General features: G+C 36.3%; 1 protein-coding gene across 3 annotated transcripts in view; it reads right to left on the bottom strand.

Moving 5' to 3' along the window:
- slc23a2 (solute carrier family 23 member 2) overlaps positions 1 to 13,328 on the bottom strand; it is a 45,891-nt gene that overhangs the window by 21,884 nt on the left and 10,679 nt on the right. For 2 of the 3 annotated variants that reach the window (XM_032578153.1, XM_032578154.1), the window contains exons 2-3: positions 5,033 to 5,081; positions 456 to 676 (exon numbers count right to left, since the gene is read on the bottom strand). In XM_032578153.1, coding sequence (XP_032434044.1) covers positions 456 to 676; positions 5,033 to 5,081 — 270 coding nt within the window. The remainder of the gene's footprint in view (positions 1 to 455; positions 677 to 5,032; positions 5,082 to 13,328) is intronic. The other variant, XM_032578155.1, reaches the window with a different exon arrangement.

Below are 13,328 nucleotides of genomic sequence, written 5' to 3'. Positions count from 1 at the left end.
GTTTTTCACGGCACCATTTGAAAATAAAGACCAAACACCAATCATGTCCGTCACTGAAAATGTCCCACCACTGGATTTACACAGAAGGGCTGCGTTGCTGCAATAAACGAACAGCCGGGGCTCCAACACAGCCTTCATGGTAAATCACTGATTTTTCCAGACATCTTAGTTATTTTAACTGTTGGGAGGGAAAAATGAATAGTTTAATAAATTTATGATGGATGGATCGATGTACTGGTGGATGGCTGTATGGATATACAGGTGGACGGATGGACGGATGGATGGATGGACGGATGGATGGACAGATGGATGGATGTAGAGATGGATGTTCAGGAATGAATTTATTGAACTCTGCTCTGAGTTCAATGAATTCAGGAATGAGTTCAGTGAACTGAATTCCCTCCTGAATTCAGTTCAGTGACCATAAAGTCTTTCATTAAATTCAGTTTATTTACCGGAATAGGATAAAAATCGGCTCCATGTTTGGCTTCCTCTTCATATTTTCCGCCTTCGCTGTCCATCGAATTAGCGGTGGTGTTCTTCCCCACTCCCATCTTTTCTTCGTCGATGTCTTCCTCCTCCGCTGCCTCGGTCCCTCCTGTGCCCCTCTGCTCTGGTGTGAACACTGCAGACGGATCCCTCAGTCCAATATCATCATCATCAAGGAGTTCCTCTCCTGGTGCAAAACGACAAACAAAACCAGATACTCATCAAAATCCTAATCAGCATTAAAAAAAACTTATGTTCTAATTAAACAGAGGACCATAAGAGGCTTCAAGGTTATGCGTCTTGATCTATTGGTATTTGTTTTATGATGGGGAAGGAAGGAGTGAACCTCCCAGTTATGTTTTTAAAAACGGCTAAATTTGCCTCTTTGTTTCACATCAGGTTCTTTCAGTTCTGTTTTTGGCATCTGTAGGTATTTCTGGTTGCAGCAGACAATAAAAATATGTATCACTCTGAAGACTTGGGAAGGTGATTAACTGAGAACTGAAACGGTTCCTTCAGGATCTAACCTCTGCCACAAGTCATGTTCAGATCAGAAGCGTAAACTGTGCGTCAGTCATCCAATCAGGACCAATGATGCCATTTTGAATTTAAACCTTCATTTACGTTTTATTGTTTTGAATCAATACAAAAAGAGTCATGTTCGGATGCATCATTAATCATTTAAAAATCATATACAACAGGGTGCCCAAAGTCTGACTCGAGGGCCATTTGCAGGCCCTGGACTGATTTTCTGTGGCCCCAAACTGCAATTCAAGAATGGGACAAATTTGACCAATAGCAAAGGCGGTTAACAGAGATGATTTTTATATTTTAATAACCAGCCTTTTTGTTGTTGTTTTTTTTCATTTTTATAAATCTGAACACACTTATACTGCAACTTTCACTCTAAAGCAGAACTTAATCTGCATTTAATCAATTTATTCAGCTCGACCAAATACAGCAGCTGCTTTCAGAGAGAAACTGACCCAAATCCAGTTCTCTGCTGAGAATGGACTCTATTTTTGTACTTTTTCCCCCAAATGAGTCAAAGAATAAGCCAACTGGATGCAATCATGTAAAACTCTTCTCCACGCCCCAACATTAGCTGTGTTTCCATTAGCCATATAATTGAGCAAATTGACATTACAAAATTAAATTTGCTTAATGGAAATACGCAAAGTTTGAAAAACATTTTTCCAACTACCAGAATTAATGTATTTAGCAAAACTGCAAATGGAAACACTTTTTTTTTTTACCTCACACGAGTCACATGACCAACAACGGGATGCAACTACTGGGGAAAAGACGAAGACAGGAAGTGGTAGGAGATGATGGTGGACATGTTTTTTAATTATCGCGTTAACAAACTTGTTCATGTTTGATTTTAATTATATTTTTTTAATGGAAACACCACAATCATAAAATTGTGTTTTTTTGAGAATAGCCCAAGTTGTACGCACATTTGTAATGGAAACGCATCAATTTCCTTCAAAAAATTTCAATTTTGTTTTACAAAAATATTGCATGCTTCCTTTATTGTTGAACAGGTCCAAAGATATATATATATATATACATATATATATTTTTTTGTAGTATTGGCTTTTAAAATAGTTGTGGATTTTGGTCCAGGTGACAAAAAAGCCGGGATTATTAATGTGATCGGATGTGAAACTGACTCCTCCTACCATCAGAGTCACGCACGGAAATGAAAGAAATAAAAAAAAGTGAAGCATGGGGGAAAAATGACAGAGAGAAGAGGAAGAAGAGAGTATTCAAAACAGAGACGATATAAAAATAAAAAAGGTACAAAAGCAGGAAGAAAGCTTTCAGCTTTCATTAGTCAAGGTGGTTGTGTCTAATTCTCGGTTTCTTTGTAAAACACGACCTTGACAGATGTTCCTCTGGTTCAGTCTGTTATCTTCCCTAATAATGAGAACGAAAGCATCACTTGGTTCCTTTCATTGAGTCTATGAACAGAGAAAAACTCTGCAACCTTTTTAATCCAAAGAGACATTTTTCCAGAAAACTGCAACAATGCTTAAACACCGAGTTCCTTTAAGTTGCCTTTGATTATTGGTAACTGGAACATTGATCCACATATTTCATGTGAATTTTCTTGATGATGGTATTTGACAAAATATTGTTTTGCTTAAAATTATTGACCATTATGTCAGTGAACTATGCATGTACAACTAAACTGAAAAAAATAGATACGTGTTAAGATTGTTTTTAATCTGTTGATTTGCATGATGTCAGTGTAATTAGTTATTTAAAAGATCATTTTATTGCAAGTGATTGATTCTAGGAATGATGCTGAACCAGCAAGCCAATCTCCATGAGTCAATAAATAACTGTGTGAAAAGATTCATGTGTTTCACATTAGTGACAAAAAAAATCTTTATGAAACAACAACTTCATAAGAGCGTAATGGGAATGTTTTTAAAGAGCGGTATTTGTGTTTGCAGTCATGTCCAAACAGTTAACTATAGAAGAATGCAAACAAATAGTAAAAACGTACAAAATATCATAATTGAGTCATGTTTCTCATCCCTACTTGAAAGGGTTTTTGACCTTTAAAAATTACACTACTTTGGTGTTAAATATCTATTTGTAGTAATTAATTTAGCCAACCAAACCAAATCCCTTGGTAGAGATGGATGATAAATCACTAAAACTGAGTGTTTTTCAAATATAATTGACATGTATTAGAAAATTTCACAATGCTAAATACTTTGTCTAAGTTCTTTTCCTTTAACGACAGTTTTTATTTGAAAAGATATATATATATATATATTTGGCCATACTACTGACCCTCAAAGCATTTGGTAATGTATACTCCAAAAATTCTTCATTAAAATCAACTTTAAATTCTGATCTGAGCCACCCAACAAATTAAGAATCACAGAAAACTTTCATTTTCTTCATACAAAGAAATCATTTCATTTACAAGTTATCACACACATCTCACCATAACCCAGCAGTTAAAAATACACTGCCATAACAAAAAGAAAGTACAAACTTTCTAAATTATGCCCCTATTTAACGCTAACAATATTTGAATGTACTTAGTTTTTCATAAACTTTTCAATGTTTTCCAATAATATAATTATGAAATATGGTTTAAATTAGATTTAAATAATTAAAATCCACAGAAAGAAAGAGATAGGAACATCGTCACTGTTCAAAAAGACAAAGTATTTTAAAAAACAAAATGTAGCCAGTTAAAATTTTATTTTCAGTTTCCTGTTAAATCTATTAAGAGCTAAAGCTGAGGCCCATTATGGTGTGAATGTGGAGCTGCTCTGAAACAGTCAGGGTGTTAGTTTGTTTTAGGATGTCATAGTTTACTCTTTTATGCATTTTATACAAATACAAAAGCCTGCGATTACAGCTGAGTGAGAACATAAACAGCCCAGGCTGTAGCTAAGAAATAGCTTATCATTTTATGCATTGCATGTAGCAAATAAAAAAAAAGTTAATGCGTCGATTGAAGGAACAATCCTTGGCCAAAAAGTATGCGAGAAAGATGTGCAACCAAATTACGCCAGCTATGTTTGAATTATAATTTAAAACATTTTTTTAAATCAACTCACTTCTAAGTCCTACATTTAGCAATATTTATTATGAAACATTTTCAACATGTTATGCTGTACAAGACGTGATATTATTCTGTTCATCACTGGATTATGGTGACGGTATTCAACTCAAAAATGGCAGACAGGAGAAATATCTAAACTTTCTTTAAAACATTAAGGCAGAAGCTTGCAAGTTGGACTAGATGTTAAAAAGGACTGGGCTTTAACAGGGCCCCACTTTCCGGAGGGACCAAAGGTTGTTGTAGTTATTATTATTTAATGAATGCATAGGCTTTGCAAAAAAAAAAAAACTTAATATAAAACTTATAGGCCAAAATGTTGTGAGTTGTATCAATATTTTATTAAACAATATTCAAGTATTTGAAAAATTATTAAGTTATAGTTGATTTCTTTGGAAACAGGAGACATATTAAACCTATCAACCCATTCCTGTTATTTAAGTATAATTTGCATTAGTAAAATAAATGTTCCTTAGTTGATAGGGCACCAAAACTGACTCCAGCCCAGGGGCCCACATTCTTGTAAATACGCCCCTGCCTCTACGAATAATTATTTTTTAAATGTATTACCCTGTCGTTATATTCTAAAAAAAGCAGAAAGAAAACCAGTATTTTGGACTTGAATCATATTTTACTAAAAGAGAAGCATGCAAGTTTTCTAATAACTTGAATCTATCAAAAATGTCACTGAATCCTTAATTTCTCTGCTAATTTCCTGCCAGTATTTTTCTGTCAAAAACAGAAATGTACAAATACTAAAATAAACTTCTCCTACCCCTTCAGCCCTAAAATTATATAATATCCTTTGATTTATTCATCAGCCCAGATTTTTCCTAAATCTGCCTTTTTAACAGCTGTTTCCTGTTGTAAATTAAAGTTTTGGAGCCCCACGCCCTCCCAAGCCACTATCACTGCTTGCAGTGTAAGATGTTGGGACAGGTGTAATACCTAGTTGACACATCCCATCACTCCTGTCAAGCTGGGCGGCTGGGAGCATCTGTGTGGGAGGAGCAAGAGAAAGGAGAAGCAGGAGGAAGTCGAAGGAGGGAGGAGATCAATGAGAAGAAGAGGTGGGGAGGCACAGAAGAGAAACATACAGGGGTCGAGGATAAAGAGGAAGAGGAGGAAGGAGGAGGTGAGACAAAAGTTAATTTGACAGAAACCATTTAATCAAACAAACAACACGCATTAGTGAGACTAATGTGCTGATAAGAAGGAGGTACGGCAGAATAATCCCTTCACATTGAAACAAGTTGCAGGATTATGCATGTAGGAATAGCTTTTTAAAAAAAGTAACAGCAGAGGTCAGAGGTCAAGATTTACAAGAAACCCGAGATGGTGTAATTTCTTCAGTTGATGTGAACCATTAAACTACAGCTCATCTTTTTTTCAAAAGTCATTTTAGCTTTTATACAGATTTAAAAAATTAAACCTGATCCGTTATTTAATACCAATTAGGCCTCGTTAATGCTAAAAATATATCCTCTAAACAAAAACAAAATTCATAACAAGGCATTTTATTTCTTCCTGTGTGACGTTAAGTCAGAACAAACTTCTCTTGTTCTAGGTCAACTGGAATCATTAAAATTATTTCTATTTGCTAAATGCCACAATGATGGAACATGTCAGATTAATTTACTTTATGTTTTTGGTGGCATTGCCTTTGGATTGTTTGTCTTAGGTCAAATCTTATAAGTCTTTCTCCACAGGTTTCTCAATAGTTTGCTGGAGTTCTGGCCCATTCATCCAGACAGAACCAGTGTAACTCTATCAGGTTTGTAGGTCACCTCACTCACTCTTTTTCAGATTTGCTCACAACTTCTCCGGAGCATTGATATCCGGACGTTGTGACGGCCACACCAAAGCATTAACTCTGCTGTCCTTAAGTCACTCTGTAACCACTTCTGCTGTATGTTTAGGGTGGAAGACCCATTTACACTGGAGCCTTAACTTCTTTATGGCCAAACAGTTCCACTTTAGTTTCATCAGACCACAGGACATGTCTTCTTAAATAAAGGTATTTTTTCCTGTGTCCATTATCAAGCTAAAATCTGGCTCTTTTATGTGTCTTTTGAAGTAATTACGTCCTCCTCACTGAACGGCCTTTTGCTCATGTTGGTAAATTGCACGTTCCACTCTGGACAATGACTTTGTCTTTCCATCTTTAGGAGAATCTTTGGCTTTTGTTCCGTGTCAAGCTGCACATTTCGGATCAAAACCAGTTCATCTCTGCGACACAAACCCGTCTCTTTCCTAGTATGATGGTTGGACATTCCCATCATGCTCGCTTATAATAATTTGAACAGAATAATGGGGCACCTTCAAGTATTGGTAAATTTTTTGTTCCCTTCGTTCAGGCCACACCTGAAACGTGGTGCATTTCAGGTGTGGCCTTAAAATACCTGCATCGGTGCCTCCAATTAACTCAAACATGTCAGAATATTGGCCGTGTTCTAGACCAATTTTGGTTGTAAGCAACTGGTACACTGTTAACGACGTTAATTAGTCTGCTGCCTTTAATTTGTACCTTAATTTAAAGCATGAATGAACATGTCAGCATTTCACAAAGCCACAACATGACGATATGGGCTCATTACTTAAAGATACATCAATCATTCTTTATGTAAACCTCTGATTTAGAATATATTGACAAATACACTGCCTGGCCAAAAAAAAAGTCACCACCTGGATTTAACTAAGCAAATAGGTACAAGCCTCCTATTGGATAAGTACTGCATAGGTGATTATCTTTCAGCTGGCAACAAGTTATTTAACCCCAGCTGATGCAATGAGTAACTCCTCATTTCTTAAACAACCATGGCAAAAGACACATCCTGTGGTCGTGGAAAAGACGTTAGTCTGTTTAAGAAGGGTCAAATCATTGGCATGTATCAAGCAGAGAAAACATCTAAGGAGATTGCAGAAACTACTAGAATTGGGTTAAGAACTGTCCAACGCATCATTAAAAACTGGAAGGATGGTGGGGAACCATCGTCTTCCAGGAAGAAATGTGGTCGGAAAAAAATCCTGAATGATCGTGATCGGCGATTACTTAAACGTTTGGTCAAATCACATCGAAGAAAAACAACAGCAGAACTCAGGAGTATGTTTAATTGTGAACGCAAAAGCATTTCCACGCGCACAATGCGAAGGGAACTCAAGGGGTTGGGATTGAACAGCTGTGTAGCCGTAAGAAAACCTCTAATCAGTAAGGCTAACCAGAAAAAAAGGCTTCAGTTTGCTAGGGAGCATAAAGATTTTACTCTGGAGGAATGGAAGAGGGTCCTGTGGTCTGATGAGTCCAGATTTACCCTGTTCCAGAGTGATGGGCGCATCAGGGTAAGAAGAGAGGCAGGTGAAGTGATGCACCCATCATGCCTAGTGCCTACTGTACAAGCCTGTGGGGGCAGTGCTATGATCTGGGGTTGCTGCAGTTGGTCAGGTCTAGGTTCAGCAACATTGTGTGCCCAAAGAATGAGGTCAGCTGACTACCTGAATATACTGAATGACCAGGTTATTCCATCAATGGATTTTGTCTTCCCAAATGGAACGGGCATATTCCAAGATGACAATGCCAGGATTCATCGGGCTCACATTGTGAAAGAGTGGTTCAGGGAGCATGAGACATCTTTTTCTCACATGGATTGGCCACCACAGAGTCCAGACCTTAACCCCATTGAGAATCTTTGGGATGTGCTGGAGAAGGCTTTGCGCAGTGGTCAGACTCTCCCATCATCAATACAAGATCTTGGTGAAAGATTAATGCAACACTGGATGGAAATAAATCTTGTGACACTGCAGAAGCTTATTGAAACAATGCCACAGCGAATGCGGGCTGTAATCAAAGTTAAAGGCGGTCCAACAAAATATTAGAGAGTGTGACCATTTTTTGGTGGCGACTTTTTTTTGGCCAGGCAGTGCAAGTCATTTTCTCATTATTGTGGCATTTAGCAAATAGAAATAATTTGGGTAATTTTAGCTAAACTTAAAACAAAAGAAGGTATTTGGTATTCAGTGTATGTAAACTCAACTGTAAGATGATACAGTTTTTCAACCAACATGAACTCACAAACAGACGGTTGTCAGTGTATCAAACTTCCTTAGTTTTATATATAAAAAAGAACAAGTGCAGGAGAATCTGACTGTAGACAGACATGGAAGTTTTGAATTGGATAATTATATAAATTAAGAGCAAAAAAAAGGAGGTTTGAGTGTTGGTACAATTACTGGAAAAAAAGTCATCTGACTCTTCAATTCTTGGTCTGAGCCAAATCAAGAGAAGCTAGGTGACCGAATGGTGCAAAGTTTCTACTCATATATGATGATAATCAAATGCAAATCAATGCCACAATTCAGATAAGATCAGATGTAGTGAGCAGAAAGCATATCAAAAGGAACATGGGTCTCCTCAACACTTCAGCAGCGCTGCAGGCCAACCGCCTTCTTGCCAAGCTGAAATGTTTTTTTTATTAAAAAAGGAAAATGAACAAGTATTGAGCACATAAACCATGCAGTGCATGTCCATATTTGAGTTGGCTGGCAAAAATGTTTTAAAACAGCATTTCATTCTTACATAATTTGAGAAACTAAACGCCGTTTTTTTTTTTTTTTTTTTTTTAATTATTACTGACAGTTTCTTAAACTAAATTACTAAAAACAAACATTATGTTGGCATGCATCTTAACTGCAAGTATTCAACTTTAATTCAGCTGCAAGTCAGGGGAAAATACAGATATTTAATTTGGAGATTAAACATCTTCCAGTCACGTTCAAGCTTGTGAATGTTTTACAGCATGTTGTGAAAACAGAGAAAACCATTGATCTCAGTGGTTTCCAGCCTGAGGCCAACCCAGCGCTGTGCATAAGCTGTGTGATGTGTAGTCTGACATGAAGTATCCTAGCAGCCTCTGGGTGACTTAAGGTCTGATGAGGCGGGCTCCAACACCAGAAGAGCCACGCTACTGTAGCATGAAATCCTCAAATGCTCCGGCTCCTCAGTCGCCCAAGAGACTAAACCCCCCGCAGCCCGACTCATCTGCGCTTGGTGTCTGGGAATCCAGACCCAACAAAGCATCATAACCAACATAAATACAGAAACAAAAGAACAGAGAAATGGAGCGAGACAAAGATGGGAAACTGGTTATGCAACGCAAGAGAAATCTAGTTTTATAAATCTAACTTCTCTTGTTATGTAAACTGTGATGGAAAGGAGGAGGAATATTCGTGTAAAAGAGCATTCTGAGGAAATAAGTTATGAGAGAAAGAAAATAAATAGGATGATAAATAACTTCTATTTATTTTATTTAAACTCACTCCAGAAGAGGAAGGCTGTTGAATGTTCAAGGCTCTACAACCTGATCAGGCAGTGAAAGGAGCCGAGTTATGTGGGAATATTATGATAGAATATTAGGCCCAGGCAAAAAAAAAAAAAATTGATTACAAGAATAAAAAGTCATAATACTAAGAGAATAAAGACATTACAAGAATATAAATCAGATTACGAGAAGTTGTATGAGAATAGAGGAGTGTTGTTACGAGAATTCACTCATAATATGATAGTCATAAGTAATAATAATACCAGAATGAAGTTTTAATAATGTGAGAAAAAGGCCGGATGACAAAAAAAATCATAACAGTACGAGACTAAAGTAGTAATAATCTGAGAAAAAAGATGCAATAATAGAAAAATAAAGTCATATTACCAGTAGCTGTACCGTATGACAAAACGAGTCAGAACATTTTGATTATAAAGTAGCATTACGAAAATAAAGTCACAATAGGAAAACGAAGTTTGGAATAATACGAGAATAAAGTCAAAGTTTTCAGAATAAAGTTCTAATAATACAAGAAGTAGTAAGACAAAAAACATTACGAGAAGTCATAACAATATGAGAATAAAGTCATAGTGCTATGAGAATAAAGCAAAAATACAAGAAAAAAGTTACAATTTTACGAGATTTTCGTTGGAATATTAGGAGAGTGAAGTCGTAATTTGAAGCACAATTTGTTCTCTTCATGACTGCTTGTTTCTGTCTCATCATTTATTTAGTTTGGCCTGCCTTGCAGAGTTCATAGTGTACTATATTTCATTTTCTGCGAATTGTGAGCAGAGGTACAGTAGATGAACACTTAAATTTTGTTGAGCAGAAATGCAGCAATTATTAGTTGACTTTAGCATTTTTCCAATAAATAAATTAAAAAGATTCCTTTTTGAATTATCAAATTGGGACACCTATTTAAGGGACTTCGAGAAAACATATTAAAGAAATGGCGACTATCCATAAAGTTTTGATCTGTACTGATTAAAGAAAAATAAATGCTGCATTATAGTAAAAGCTGCAAGGACAGTATGTACAAAACATACAGCAATAAGCAGCAATAAAAACTTCCAGAGCGGAAATGCCTGAAGGTAAAATTACCCAAATTAACATCCCTGAAAAGCAATTTTAGTCATTTTAATGTCCCAATAGGCATTTCAAGGTTACCCTATAAAAGTAAAAGCTGTTATCCTGGTTTAGTGTTAACATTAAAGCTTTTTCTGATAAACAATCACATTGTGAAACATTTATTTGGGTGAATTAGAAAGATTTCCACTCTGACATACCTAAAGCTCAAAGGTTTCGCAGTCACAACATTTTTATGCATTCGTGTTAGATTGTTCTGCTGGTGTCCTCAACTTTAATCACCAAATACACTTTCAATGTCAGTTGAGACGTTGCGAAATCATTTGACGCAAGAAAAGGAACATAGCATACCTTGAAAAAGACGTAAATGTGATCAAATCTACACATGAAAGAGTCACGCAAGGCAGCGAGGCTGGCAGGCAACACGTGAGGAGGTTTTATTTCACCACAGCAGGGAGAGAGAAATGTAAAGCAGCGGGAAGGTCGTGTTTACAGTGATGGGCTTCTTGCCAGTGGAGCAGAGGTAACCGGAGATAAAAGGGTAGCAGCACGTTTCACTAGCAAAGGAATGAGAAGAAGTCTAGACTGACACATACAGAATGTGATTACAAGCACAGCAAGAAGACAAAACCTGACTATAATCTACTCCCAACCTGGTTTCATAGATGGTAGAGTTAGAAAACCCAAACTAATGAAGAAACTGGAAATTTTTGTTAAAGCCTTAGGTTTAGGGTGTATTCACACCAGCCCTGTTTAGTCGACTTCAGTTTAACTCTACTTTGTTTGTGTAGAAAGTCTGGTTCATTTAGGGGGATGTGAATGCACAATCAAACTGATGTGGACCAAAAAAAGTTAACTCTGGTCTGGCTACAAACCTCGGTCTCAGTTCAATTGAAGTGAACTTTGGTGCGGTTCGAATGTATACCTGAATGCAAGATATACTGTACATCTTGGAGCGACTGCTCCAAAAGCAGGAAGCGGACTATAGCACAGGGCATTCTGGGTAAATACAACCAAAACGATGCGCGTGTCTAATGTTAGCAGGCTCATGATCTTTTATCAATGACTAAAGAAAAATCTTGCAACCACTAAAATCTGATGCAACTCCAATTTGGTTTACATTTCATGAGGTTTTTGGTTTTTCAACCTGGAGAACGGGTTTTTCAAAGGGTTTGATTTATTTATTTTTTGGCACAGTGCCGTGTGAAAGCGAACCACACCAGCTGAAAATGTAAGGTACTTTTTCCAGCATTACAAATAGAAAACAATAACAGTTTACCATAAATGTATATATTTTTATTTGTTTACTAAATGATAAAATTTAGAAACACCTAATTGACTAATCTTTCCAATGATTACAAACAAATATCTGGTATTTTTTTATTTGAGCAGCAACAGCTGCAATAAATTGCCTAAAGCTTTCTAAGGACTGAATGACTAGTAAAGGAAATAAATCCTACAAACCTTAAGCCTGCTTTCTACTGCTGATTTGAATGCCTTGACCTAAACCACCAGAATAAATTTCCTAACATTCAAATGTTTTTAAATTCATGGAAACCTCTGTATAAACTCAAACTCCAGCGGGATTAGGGAGTTGCAGCTTGACTCAAGATAAGTTTGGTTAACCCACTCTAATATCAAGATATATTTATTTATGGGAGCTTCTGTTATATTCAGAGCATTACTAACATTACTTCCATGATGTTTATTGTCAATAATGCTCAGAAATGCTGATATTTTCAAAAGTAAAACTGATCATCTGATGCTTTGAGGTTGAAAATGTATCAGAAATGCTCAGCTAAAGTTCTGGGGGGGTTTTTATGGACATCATCATGCACACGCTGTGCTGACTTTACAAGAAGCATTTTATTTAATGACACACTTGTCTGCGGAAAGCAGATCCATTCTTTATCCGTTACACAAGTTACAAGATCTGGCCACATGCATAAATGCTGAGTCATTTAACCGCTTAACGTAAAAAATAAGTCACTTAAACATACGATGGACATCCTGTTCTGGTTTTATAACCAAACACGTGGGCGTGTGTTGTGTCATTGTTCTAGTTTTGTAACTTTAACATGTTGTAAAAGGACTTCAGTTACGGCATGTGCATTTTAAAAGAGGCAAACATTGTTTTGGAAGCAGCTACTATGCAATAAACACCCTTACAAATGGCAAATTTATCCTAGGAGACAATAAAGTATATTCTATAATTAATTTAAAACCAAGAAATTAAAAAAATTAAGTCTGATGGGACTCCAAGGCAGACCAGGCATGTCCAGGAATAAATTATTTAATTTGGGCTGAGCGATGAAAAGAAAATTTTACAAATTAATCAATTATACAATGACAATTAATTGTAATTTTCTCATATTTTCTCCATCATCAGTGTTACTATCCCTCTTTTAGAGAAGTATATTTTGGCCACTAATGTCTCCATCAGGTGTTGGCATAAAAAAAGGCAATGAAGACAATCCAACTGGTCAAAAGCAATATTGGAATGAAGAGTTTTAATGCATGGCATTTGGAATCAAACAGTCTGCCAAACATTGCGTGAAAGCAGGTCTTTGAGATGGGGATTCAAATTCGTGCAACTCTAATTTGAAATTAATCCAACGTAATCTCTTCAAAAAGATTTAAATTTAATTGCATATATTCCAATTAGATCCTAGTCACAATGGCGATTGGTCAACAAAAGACACCAGTCCCTTCTTCTTACAAAAAAACCCCAGCTTTTTTTATCCAATAATAAATTAGACTTGGTTGTAAAACAAAATGAAAATCGTAGGATATGACAAATTAGTGTAGAAATGGTTTTAAAGAGGAGCAACTTAAATGAA

The sequence above is a fragment of the Xiphophorus hellerii genome, chromosome 12 (assembly GCF_003331165.1).
Source record: "Xiphophorus hellerii strain 12219 chromosome 12, Xiphophorus_hellerii-4.1, whole genome shotgun sequence".
Lineage (NCBI taxonomy): Eukaryota > Metazoa > Chordata > Actinopteri > Cyprinodontiformes > Poeciliidae > Xiphophorus > Xiphophorus hellerii.
Note: the sequence above shows the minus strand (reverse complement) of the source record. Positions and strands in the feature narration are given on the sequence as shown.